This window comes from Coffea arabica, chromosome 9e (genome assembly GCF_036785885.1).
Source record: "Coffea arabica cultivar ET-39 chromosome 9e, Coffea Arabica ET-39 HiFi, whole genome shotgun sequence".
NCBI classification, from domain to species: domain Eukaryota; kingdom Viridiplantae; phylum Streptophyta; class Magnoliopsida; order Gentianales; family Rubiaceae; genus Coffea; species Coffea arabica.
Window position 1 is genome coordinate 8,174,251 of NC_092327.1, and position 11,158 is coordinate 8,185,408.

Sequence of the window (11,158 nt, forward strand, 5' to 3'; positions counted from 1 at the left end):
TACTTGAAAACATACTAAGCCCAATTCAGATAGATATGAGGAATGGATTTTCTAACGGGATTTCACAGTGCCAAAAAAAAAAAAAAAATTTACTTGGAGCAGAGTGCAATGTTACCAAACAGATTAGTACTACAAAATGCTTATCACAATTATGCTGAAAATTTGCCTAGCCTTCAATCTGGTTTCTTTAAGTTCAAGCAGTTGTCTGTTGCTTGCCTGAACAACTCCTGCACCTGCTTTAATTCCTTATCCGCAGCTTCCAGTTGTTTTTGTAGTTCTCGGCCTACAGCATCATTTTCAGCCTGAAGTTCTGCAATTCTTTTCAGCTGAGCTTCTTCACCTCCCTCAGCTAATGGAAGGGCAGCTACCAACAGATCAAACTGCTTGGCAGCGTTGACAAGTGCAGCACTCATGAGCTTTGGTTGCTCAGCAAGACTAGCTGCATCCTCTGCAGCACTAGATGGATTAGCAGGAGGTTCCGGATAATTAGGAGACAACCTAACTGGAGGAGCATCCCTTTGAAGCGTCCCAAAGGTGTTGAAGGCAAGACCTGCAATTGTATTCACCTGTTCTTGCAGTTGAGTTATTATATCCATCTTGAATTTTGATACCTGCAATTCTGGGCAACTTTGAATTCAAAGTAGCATTTCTCAATTTCTGTACATCTTCGTTTTGGATTCGAGCGACTAGGTATTTCCTTGTTCATCACATTAACAACTTAGAGTAACAGACAAAGAGAGAGGTCACACAGCACTCATGATCGACAGCTGAAAGAAAGAATCAGAGGGATTCTCATGACTCATAAGCATATTTGAAGCAATAACAAGTGAAAAAAAAGAAAAGATAAACAGACATATATGGCTTGGCACAAATAGTCAGTCAATCAGTTTGAACACACACAATCAGGCCTTTCAATATCCTTCCTGTGCTTGACATCAGAGAGATACGCTAGAACATGACTTAACAGATGGTAGATGCTGTTAAAACTTTTTCATACGTGGACAAAACTACCCTCAACTAAAACAAAAGGTTTAGCACCTCAAAAAATAAATAAAGACCAAGAAGCTCTAGAGAAAGTCCAAACAAACCACCCGTCAACCCCTTGTCTGCCTCCTCCAAATCTCCCTATTTGACAACTCCATCAACACAAGGAGAAACCATGTCTATTTTTCATACACGTATCATGAGATTACAGTAGTGTAAAAGTGTATGCTAAGTGGACACAGATCATTAATAGCAATCCTATGCATTCAAATACCTCAATCCTATGCTAAGTAAACAGTTCTGGATGCCTAAACTATTTACTTCTAGACTTATTTTCCACAGCAAAGATTTAAAAAGGCTAAACATCTAGAAGACATAATCTACACTCGTCTATACTACATGAAACAATACTTACTTTCCCTCATTACAAGTATATCAATCAATTCATCATTAAGAAGAGTTATCATTTCCTTTTATTTTCAAGAACCACTTTTACCTCAGGAGGCAAGAGAATCACCTCACGATACTCATTGAAGCATTTATATCAGCTGAATTACATATTAATTCTAGATAGCATTCAACGAAACTTATGAATGAGCATGCAACCACACCCAGAGATGTGACAATGTTTGAATCAGGAAAAAAAAGAAACAAATTCTGACCTTCATCATTCTTCATAGAATAATATTTCTTTACATGTTCCAAACAGATTTTAACAGAAAGACCAGTACCCATCTGAATGAGGATAAGTAACTCCAAACATAATAGTTGTGCTTTTGACTATATGGAAGCTTTGTTAAGAAGATAGGCAACAGCTAAAATCTTTATATGGTGCCAGTCATAATTAAACACCACAACTCCACATATGCCCATTTCTCTATTATTCTTCAATGGTGGCCCCACAACAAGAAAGTTTTTGGATTTCCCTTCCAACAATCAACCATTCGACCTAAATTAGATTTAGATAACTGACAATGGAGAAGCTTATGCTGGATTAAGTGTCCATAACACATGACCACTCACAGAAAAGAAAAAAAAATGCAATTGCAATGGTGAATTTAGATGCAATCCTTTGCATTACTTGTAAAAAGGCAACTTCCAAAGTTGGAATGTAGATGACATTCGTCGAGGATGTTTCCGATACAGAAAAGAGCAAATTGGTTGAATCCTACATGTAACTATAGTATGCTACCAGCAACCTAAGAAGAACCTCTCTCCATAATACCAAGGTCAAAATGAACACCCCTCGACCAAAAACCATACATAGCATGACTATTTCTGGCAATGTCTCAGTAAACTAGTTCAATTATCTTTCTCATTAACTTCCTTTTGTCTTACTTTTAGCCCTTCAATCCATATTGGATCCACAGAGACAAGCATATCAATTGTTCCATATCAGCAAGCAAACAGTTATATAAATCTCTGCATAATGACGAAGCACTCCCAAACTTTTTGCTTGCACTATTTTATACAGCATCATTTTTCCTGACTTAGAATTGAGTCATAAATAGTGTGAACCTTAAAGATGTCTAATGGTCTGACCAGTCGTCCTTTTTTCCGACCTAAAGGAAAACCAATCATTCATTTCCTTTTAGTTTTCTACTTTTTCTGTTTGGTTCTTTTATGTCTTCTTTTCATTTTGGGTAGGGAGGAGGGTGGGGGCCTGTCTGTGATATCCCTTTAAGGAGCAAGTCGACCAAAAGATAACAAGAAAATCTCAAATTGACTAAGCAACATCGTTTCACTAGCCATTAAATGCTCTATCACAAGCATATTCAGAATCTGCTTTAAATCTAAACTTGTGCAGTCACAATTAAATGGATACCCCCACATCTAGGATAAATGATAATAGGAGGTTAATGCCAAAAGGCCCAAATTTAACAATTCATTGACAACAAATTAACACAGATGCATTCACTGGGGGCAAACTAACCAAGGCATACAAGTATTTACCTCAGCTTTATACTTAGCTATTGGCAGTACCAGAGAGCACGACAAATCTAGGCTCCAACACTTCGAATTTCTTAAACACATTTTGCTGCAGAAGACAAAATTTACAGCATATAGAAATGAACATTCGAAAAGAATTTGAATCATGTATAATTCCCATAAAAATAGAATAATAAACCACGTGTCATGTTCTCAAACACATACGAAACAGATGTGCATGCCACAGTTTTCAAAGTACAAAGACAATGGCAACTTTTCAAAAACCTGCAGCTATAAATCACGGAACAATCACAGCTACACTTATACGAGGTAGGCATAAATAGTGGCTCAACGCCCACAAACATCTAGCGTCTTTTTAAGGAAAAGAAAAAGGCAAGCACAAGCAGCATATGATTGAGTGCACAATGTAAATAAAAGAAGCAACCGTCAGAAATTTAACTGGTCAAAAAACAACTTTCCAAATCCTGACTGGTCTATGTGAATTGTCCAGGCAGCAAGGGAAGACATTACAAAAATTGATAACACCTACAATAACAAATGACCCCATAGTTGACCTTTTGAACCTGCTTCAAACCATGACATATAAATAACCAATCTTGGGGTCCAGCACAAAAACCCACTAGAAACTCATCAGCAATCCACAAATCCTTCAAGAACACAAGAAAAAACGCCGCTCCATCTTCCAGAATCACCCAAAAAACATGCAGTCATGTGTGTACCCATCCACAGAAAAAAGTACTACTACAGCAAGCACAAAACCCTACTCCAAAATCGTCCACAACATCCAAATCCCTTCATAACACCATTCATCTCCTTCAATAATCACCAAGAAAAGTGTATGCACCCATGCAAAGAAAAAAGTACTATAAAAGCCATCAAAAGAACTCTACTCCGAAATAATCCATGACATCAAATCCCTTCACACAACACCATTTTATCTCCATCCCGAATCACCAAAAAATGCCTGTGCACACTTATGGGGGAAAAAGAACTCCTACAGCTAACACAAAACCATTCTCCAGAATCAATCACAACATCCAAAATCCCTTCAAACGGAGGGGAAAAAAAGACAACTCGCCGCTTCCAGAATCGCCCAGAAGACAGATAATTTGAACCCCCCCCCCCTCCCAAACAAAAAACAAAAAAAAAACAGCATTTAATGGAAAAAAAACCAAAAAATCCACAATTATCCAGCTGGAAAAGAAAGAAAATTGAACATCAGTTCTCATTCATTACCAAAAAGATTCCGTCAAATGAGAACTTAAAACAATACAGAAAGGCATGCATACCCAAAATGCAGATAAACCAAACAGTTTTTTTTTTTTTTTGGAGCAAACTGACCAGTTTATGCAGATAAAATTCTAACCTTAGTAAACAACATCACAACTCTGATTTGGAAAAAAAAATTGAACACATCTCGATCACAATCACATCGATGAATCAAAGAAAAAAAAACATGAACCACATAGCATCAAAAAAGAATAAAAAAATCAAGCCAAAACACATCCATACACATGTTCCGGTGGTGGGCTTTAGCCTATACACGGAGTAAAACAATACATCAAAAGCAAGAATCAAAAGCCAAAAAAAAAAGAAGGGAAAAAGTGAAGCACCTTACAGAATCGCCCAAGACAGATAATTTGAACCCCCCCCCCCCCGGGGGGCCCAAAAAAAACACAAAAAAACAGCATTTAAGGGGAAAAATACCAAAATATCCACAATTATCCTGCTGAGAAAGAAAGAAAATTGAACATCATTCTCATTCATTACCAAAAAAGTACCGTCAAATGAGAACTTAAAACAATACAGAAAGGCTGCATACCCAAAATGCAGATAAACCAACCAGTTTTTTTTTTTTTTTTTTGGAGCAAACCAACCAGTTTATGCAGATAAAATTCTAACCTTAGTAAACAACATCACAACTCTGATTTAAAAAAAAAATTGAACGCATCTCGATCACAATCACATTGATGAATCAAAGAAAAAAAAACCATGAACCAAATAGCATCAAAAAGAACAAAAAAAATCAAGCCAAAACACATCCATACGCATGTTCAGGTGGTGAGCTTTAGCCTATAAACGGATTAAAACAATAAATCAATAGCAAGAATTAAAAGCCAAAAAAAAAAAGAGAAAAAGTGAAGAAACCTTACAGTGAAGAGGACGAGAGAATTCTTGAAAGAAAATATATGTTTCTGCAGGGGCTTTTGGTTGCTGCCTTGATTTTTTGAAGCTATGTATTTATTTTTTACTTAATTAATAGTTATTAGATCTTAAAAAAATAAAAAAGAATTAAAATATGATATTTACATAGAAGAAATAGCAATATAATAAAAAATGGGATAGAAAATGGCATACGATGTAAGACATAAGATCCGTTGCGGATAAGCAGCTGATTTGGATTGTGGATTTTAAGTTGAGTTAATTGCATTTTGCCCTCCTCAATTATGCCTAGACTGAAGTTTGTACCCCAAACTTTTAATTTTCGCAATTAACTATCCCCAACTCTTAATTTGCCACATGATTTAAAATGAAGCTAAATCCGATGGGATAAAAGAGCGACACGGCCGATTTGCCCTTAAAATCTTACTAAAATATCCAAAGTATCCAAAAAAATGGCAATTTTTTACGAAACCTTTTCACTTTCCCCTTTCCATTGATTTTCGACTGCCATAATAGGACAAATAAGAAAAAAGGAAAAATGTCTAATTTCATCCCTAAATTTCGATGTCGATTTAGTTCTTAACTATTATTTCTGACTAATTTGATACTTGAACTTATTTTGCAATTCCAATTAAGGACCCCCCAATGGCACTACTATTTAAAACTAATATGACTTCTAATTGACTAACTAAAATAGAGGTATTATAGAAATACTACTCGTGACATTATAATGAAATGAGCAAATCAAACTTCTAAATCGTATAAAAAATTACCAGATAAAACTTCTTTGAAGTTTAATCTTGTGATTTTTTTAATACATTGATTTATTCCAGTCGCGTGAGTGATATTCTCAAAGTTTCCCTATTTAGTTAATCAATTAGAAGTCAGATCTGTTTTAAGTGGTGGCGTCGCTACGAAAGTCCTCAGTTGAAACGGCAAAATAAGTTCACATATTAAATTGGTTAGAAATAAAAAGTTAGGAATAAAATTGACACTAGTGAAAAGGTTTAGGAATGAAATTGGTCATTTTTCTACATATCAACAAAACATACAATGCACCAAGGGGTTTTGTCGTCGTCATGTGCCGCACACGTGAGCTGTGTAAGTTTGCGGTTCCAGATGCTCCATTGGAATGGTTCGGGTAATTGGGTCACCCATGGGTTTTCTGCTTTGGAATTAATGGCCTCACCAGTTCCTTTCTTTTCCTGGCTCTCACAGCTGCATTGTCCGGAGCTGACAGCAGAGCTTTCTCAAGAATGGTAATTGGCGTGATTCATCATGGTTGTGTCTTCCGATGTCGTCCGAATTCCAACACGGGTTGGTTATGCCCTTTTTTCCTAGGGTTTTCTCATCTGCTTTCTCATTTCCATTTTCTCAAATTCGTTGTGCCCTTGAACCCGTTCCCCTTTTTGAGTTCCTTTCTCTCATTGCCTTCTTTGGCTAGCTTGATTACGAGCTTCTTTTACTGGTGCTTTTTTTATCGTAATCATTGTTCCTCTGCGTATTTGCTTCGTATGGTTTTTTTCCCCCATTTTACACTGCAATTTGTTCTTTGCTTATTTATTTCAGCAATTTTTTTTTTAATTTTTTCTAAAATGAGTTATAAGGGAGTAATTTTGCCGTTAAGTATAAAGCTCTCTGCAGAGTTGTAGCTCTGAGCTTCTCAAATTTCTGTGGATTTCGTTGCTATTTTCACTTGGATTTTTATTTCATTTTTCCATTAGCCTTTTTGTTCTGTACGCTCCTTTCTGTGATATGCATATGTTATTTTCAAGTAATGCTACAACTGGTTTCCCTTGAATTTATTTCATTTTTTTTGTTAGCTTTTTTTGATCTGTACTCTCTTTTCCGTGTTATGCATGTGCTTCTGCTTCTTACATTTTTTTTGTTTTTATTGGCATTGTTGGTTAATAATAACTTTCTTGGCTGGTGGAAATGGCTACCAAGCCCCTTTTTCACTTTTTACGGGTTTCTCTGGCGGTTTTAACGTAGAGTGGGGAAAATTTTTAGAGAAATCCATCTAAGTGAGATGATCTTTGTGTGCATGTAAATATGATCTTTGCGCACAATGATTTTTGTATAAATGGGTTGATCTTTTTTGCCTTGAGTTTTATTTATTTTCTTAGTGCATTTCCTTGTTGTTTCCCTCAAGTTCTTCTTGCATGTTTCATTAGCCTTGTTGTGTTGTGCATTTGTTTTTTCTTCTTATATTTCTAATAGCCTTGCTGATTACAAAAGATTTCGTTGGCTAATGTTTTGCTGCTACTTTTTTCTGTGCACTCTAAGAAATGGCTACTGGGACTCTTTGCATATCGCAAGTTGATGAGTCTGCATTTGATTGGACTGTGCTGGTACAAGTTATCGAAGCTGATCATGTAAAGATTGCTCGGGATGGGGATTTATCCAGGTCTTTCCGTCGTTTTGAGTTTGGTGACTTGCAGGTTTGTGCTATCCGAATTGATCCTTCTTGCCCACCTTCAATTGTGTTGATTATCTTTTTGTCTCACTAATTGAATCTGTTGAGTTTTTTCCCCCTATGAACAGGGTATCAAGGTCTCTGCAGTTGTCTTTGATGATGACATTGCTATTGTTGATGGCCGTCTTTTGCCATTTAGGAAGTATTACATATCAAATGCAGAGGTCCGTGAAATTCCTGAACTTGTGGGAGCTGGCCTGTATTCATTTTACTGGGGTATCAACGAGGGAACTACTATCGAAGAAACTGTTGGCTCAGGGGAGTTGGTCCTTCCTTTCTATTTTGAGTTACGCTCTTTTCAATACTTTCACTTTGTGGCTGACACAAATATTTTCATAAGTTAGTCTCTTTATTGACATATTTTGCATTTTTTTCCTTTCTTGGCATTTGATTGTTCCTGATTGTGTGCATGTGTGCTTTTAACCTAGATGTCATGGGAGTTGTTATCCATGCATTGCCTCCACGGGATGTGTATTTTGAAGGGAGTAAGCGACATGGAAGAGATTATATTATAGTGGACCAATGGTGAATTTTTCCCTCTTTGAAACAGGACCTTTTATTTGTTTTGAGATTGTTTCCCTCTCAAGACCTTTCCATACGATAGCTTCTTGCTGCTTATTTTAAGATTGTTCTGCTTCTGTGTTTGATGCATACAGTAAACGCCCAGTGGTGTTGACTTTGTGGGATGATTATAAGGTTATTGAGGGCCATGTTATTAATGAATCAATGGCGTCCATACCGATTATTATTGCTATGAGGCTCAGGGTTACCAAACATAATTGTATGGTTCCTTGTCAGCTCTGTTTTTTCTCCCTGTGTGGTTTCTTTGCTTATGCATGTTTTTCTGCTCTATTTTTTCAGACTTGTCACTGTCAACTCAGCCATCATCTGTTATCATTGTTGCTCCTAATGTTCTTGAAGCAAGACATCTTGATGATTGGTAGTCATTCTCTATTTATTTATTTTATGTTTCTATATTTTTTTGAAGATTTTTTTATGCACAGAACTACTTTGTTCGTGTAGGTCTAATGCTAATATATCAAAGCTGGTTCGTATGGTTTTTGATGATATGGCCTACCTTGATCCATGCATTTTGTTGCCCCCTGTTCGTGACGCGACGTTCACACCGATCTATAATGTTATATCCCAGGCTACATCTGTTAGTGTCAGGGTATTGTAATTTTGTACTCCTTTTAGTATACTTATTTCGGTTATGCCTTTGTTTACATTTCTGTTTTGGCCCCTGCTCAACTACTCTTTTGTTGTTTCTAGGACCAGGGGACTTTTTGGATTAAGGGTCGTGTTGAAATTGCATGGCCTTTGGCTCATTTTTGGCATATGGCCTGTCCCCATTGTTATGAGCCCTATGAATTTTCGTCAACTTTGGGGATCATATGCCTAAGTTGTGGTCAAGGAATGCATGAGTTCCCTAGGTGATCTCTTAGTCTATTGCCTTTATGTATGTTTCTGTGTTATTAGTATGCAGTTGCTTGTATTTATGTTATAAACTTGCTGCATATCATGTGTTGTCTGATAGGGCATGGGTTCGGCTTACTGTGTTCGACAATACTGGTTATGTGAATGTTATTGCCTTGGGTCCAGAAGCTGAGAACCTTATCGGCCTAAGTGTTGCTAATATGTATCGTGTTTCTGACCATCAGGTGATGTGTGTTTAAGTTTATTGAAGTTGCTCTAATATTTCAGGTGTTCATGGTTTTGCTTTTACTGTCCAATTAATTTATTTGCTCAAATTTATGGCATATTGATTTTGTGCAGACTTTTGAGATCTCCAAGCGTGTGTCTCATTAGATTGACGGAAAGGATCTGTTGTGTTACCTTAAACATTTGTCCAGGATGATCAGGACAACAACAATTACTGACTACACTATTGTTGCTTGTTATCCTATTTCCGGGAGTGCCTCTTCTCAGCACATGCCTTTTGGAGACAGTGTTTAGGTTGTTGCCTTAATTGGCACTTGTGAAGACTCGTAAAAATTCTTATTTTTCAACCTCTATTTTTTGCTCAATTAATTATTTATTTGGATATTTGCCCTGAATATTATTTTCTACCCATACTAGACCTAAATATATGGAATTATAGCTTCATTATATTTTTAAAGTGGCTTGTTTCAAAAATTAATTTTTGGGAGCTTGTTTAATGAAAATAGTGAAAACTTGTTTGGAAATCTTAACCGATTGAGAGTACAATAAGCTTGGAACTCGGGGACATGTACATTATTCCTAAAATAGGTATTTTTATGTTTAAGAGTTCAAATGTTAGTTAGTTATATTATCGTTATAAGAATTTCTTGGAAGTTTCACTTTATCGCGCTTAAATAGGACGTACGCGTTTTTACGCGCGCGATTAATTGGGAGACTTTAGACCTTCATTTTATACCTTTAAGAGTGAATAATAATAGTATGAATATAAGTGCATTGGAGGTTTAAATGTACTGGTGAAATAAACTCGAGAGGAATCGAGCACGAAACGCGCGCGTATGCGCACTATTGAAGAGTTGACTTTAGAGGGAATTATAGCCACACATTAAAGCTTCTTTTGGAAGGCTCATTTAGATCAAAATTCCCTCTCTCTTCCTCCCTAAGACAGCCGGCCATTGAGCTTGCAAAACAACACCAAAGTTCTCCAAATATCTTCACAAAATCTTCATCAATCTTCATCCAATTCACATCAAATTTCATCTACACTTGGCTCATTACTTGGAGAGTTTATCTAGCTAAGAAAAGGAGTTATTTTCCACTGTTTTTCTTGGACAAGAGAGGATCGAAAATTCTGCTTTGGAACATCAAACCAAGTAAGTGATGGTCAAACCTTGGAAACTTGATTTATGGAAGTTATCTTACACATTTAAACTCATGCATGCACATGGGTAGCTTGTTTATGATGGAAAAATGGTTGTGTGGGCTCTATGAACTCCCACTTTGGTTTGAGGGACTGATTTGGTGATTGATGGTGATATTAATGTTGGTTTAGTGTTTAAATTAGTGGAATAATGTTAGATTGTTGATAAAAATTCAAGGATGGTGCAATGACCAAAAGTGACCATTTTGCCCCTGTTATGTTCATGCACTTTGATGCAAAATTTTGAGGTTCCAATGGCGTGTTTATGTTGTTTACATGTTATAGTGAGTGTGTAAAAAGTTTCATTGAAAAATAACTTGATTTGGTCACCCAAATGTTGGAATTACGAAAGCTTAGAAAACTGGAAAATGTTCCCGTCACTGCTCCGGCAGTCGTCTTGTTTCGGCTATAACCCATTGCTCCGATGTTAGAATCGAGTGCTGTTTGTGGCACTAGAAACTAGACATTCCCAACTTTCCGTTGGTATAAAATGCACGTCCTGGTTCCACTTGAGCAAGCCAAACCATTCATTTTAAAATTGCTGTCCTGTTTCGTTGTTTCCTGGAAGGCAGCACATGAGCTATAACTTGATGCTCACGAATGAGCTGGTTATGGATAGATTTTGAAAACGGTTTCTTCTGAGAAAATATAGCCTTATAAATCTACTTTCCAACGCCATTAACTATGCTCAATTCTGAGTTGAATTGAGTGAGTTGTGGCCGAAA

General features: G+C 36.6%; 2 protein-coding genes across 9 annotated transcripts; one reads left to right on the top strand and one right to left on the bottom strand.

The window, feature by feature from the left end:
- Window positions 1–5,221, bottom strand: LOC113709285 (mediator of RNA polymerase II transcription subunit 21-like). Of its 7 annotated transcripts, none has more exons than XM_072066133.1 (4): window positions 5,088–5,170; window positions 4,983–5,007; window positions 2,938–3,022; window positions 1–767 (listed from the first exon to the last, which is right to left on the bottom strand). In XM_072066133.1, exon 4 carries the CDS (start codon window positions 594–596, stop codon window positions 174–176), a length of 423 nt encoding a protein of 140 aa, XP_071922234.1. In that variant the 5' UTR covers window positions 597–767; window positions 2,938–3,022; window positions 4,983–5,007; window positions 5,088–5,170; the 3' UTR covers window positions 1–173. The 7 variants fall into 7 exon arrangements, with proteins under 7 accessions (XP_071922234.1, XP_071922232.1, XP_027087809.1 ...); XM_072066131.1 differs by having other exon boundaries at window positions 4,548–5,007; window positions 5,088–5,165; XM_027232008.2 differs by lacking the exon at window positions 4,983–5,007 and having other exon boundaries at window positions 5,088–5,174.
- Window positions 5,222–6,275: 1,054 nt separating this feature from the next.
- On the top strand, window positions 6,276–9,658 carry LOC140014470 (replication protein A 70 kDa DNA-binding subunit B-like). 2 transcript variants are annotated; one of them, XM_072065351.1, is made up of 10 exons: window positions 6,276–6,414; window positions 7,384–7,538; window positions 7,642–7,859; window positions 8,002–8,098; window positions 8,230–8,354; window positions 8,435–8,513; window positions 8,597–8,744; window positions 8,846–9,006; window positions 9,111–9,234; window positions 9,350–9,658. In XM_072065351.1, the coding sequence occupies exons 2-10, from the start codon at window positions 7,489–7,491 to the stop codon at window positions 9,380–9,382; spliced, it is 1,035 nt and encodes a 344-aa protein (XP_071921452.1). In that variant the 5' UTR covers window positions 6,276–6,414; window positions 7,384–7,488; the 3' UTR covers window positions 9,383–9,658. The 2 variants fall into 2 exon arrangements, with proteins under 2 accessions (XP_071921452.1, XP_071921453.1); XM_072065352.1 differs by having other exon boundaries at window positions 8,597–8,732.
- Window positions 9,659–11,158: the final 1,500 nt, after the last annotated feature.

Excerpts from the sequence above, each read along its gene's own strand:
- LOC113709285 (XM_027232012.2), bottom strand. The coding sequence starts at position 596 with ATGGATATAATAACTCAACTGCAAGAACAGGTGAATACAATTGCAGGT.
- LOC140014470 (XM_072065351.1), top strand. The coding sequence starts at position 7,489 with ATGGGGATTTATCCAGGTCTTTCCGTCGTTTTGAGTTTGGTGACTTGC. Across the intron at positions 8,355-8,434 it reads CAGGGTTACCAAACATAATT|ACTTGTCACTGTCAACTCAG; the intron begins GTATGGTTCCTT and ends CTATTTTTTCAG. Across the intron at positions 9,007-9,110 it reads GGAATGCATGAGTTCCCTAG|GGCATGGGTTCGGCTTACTG; the intron begins GTGATCTCTTAG and ends GTTGTCTGATAG.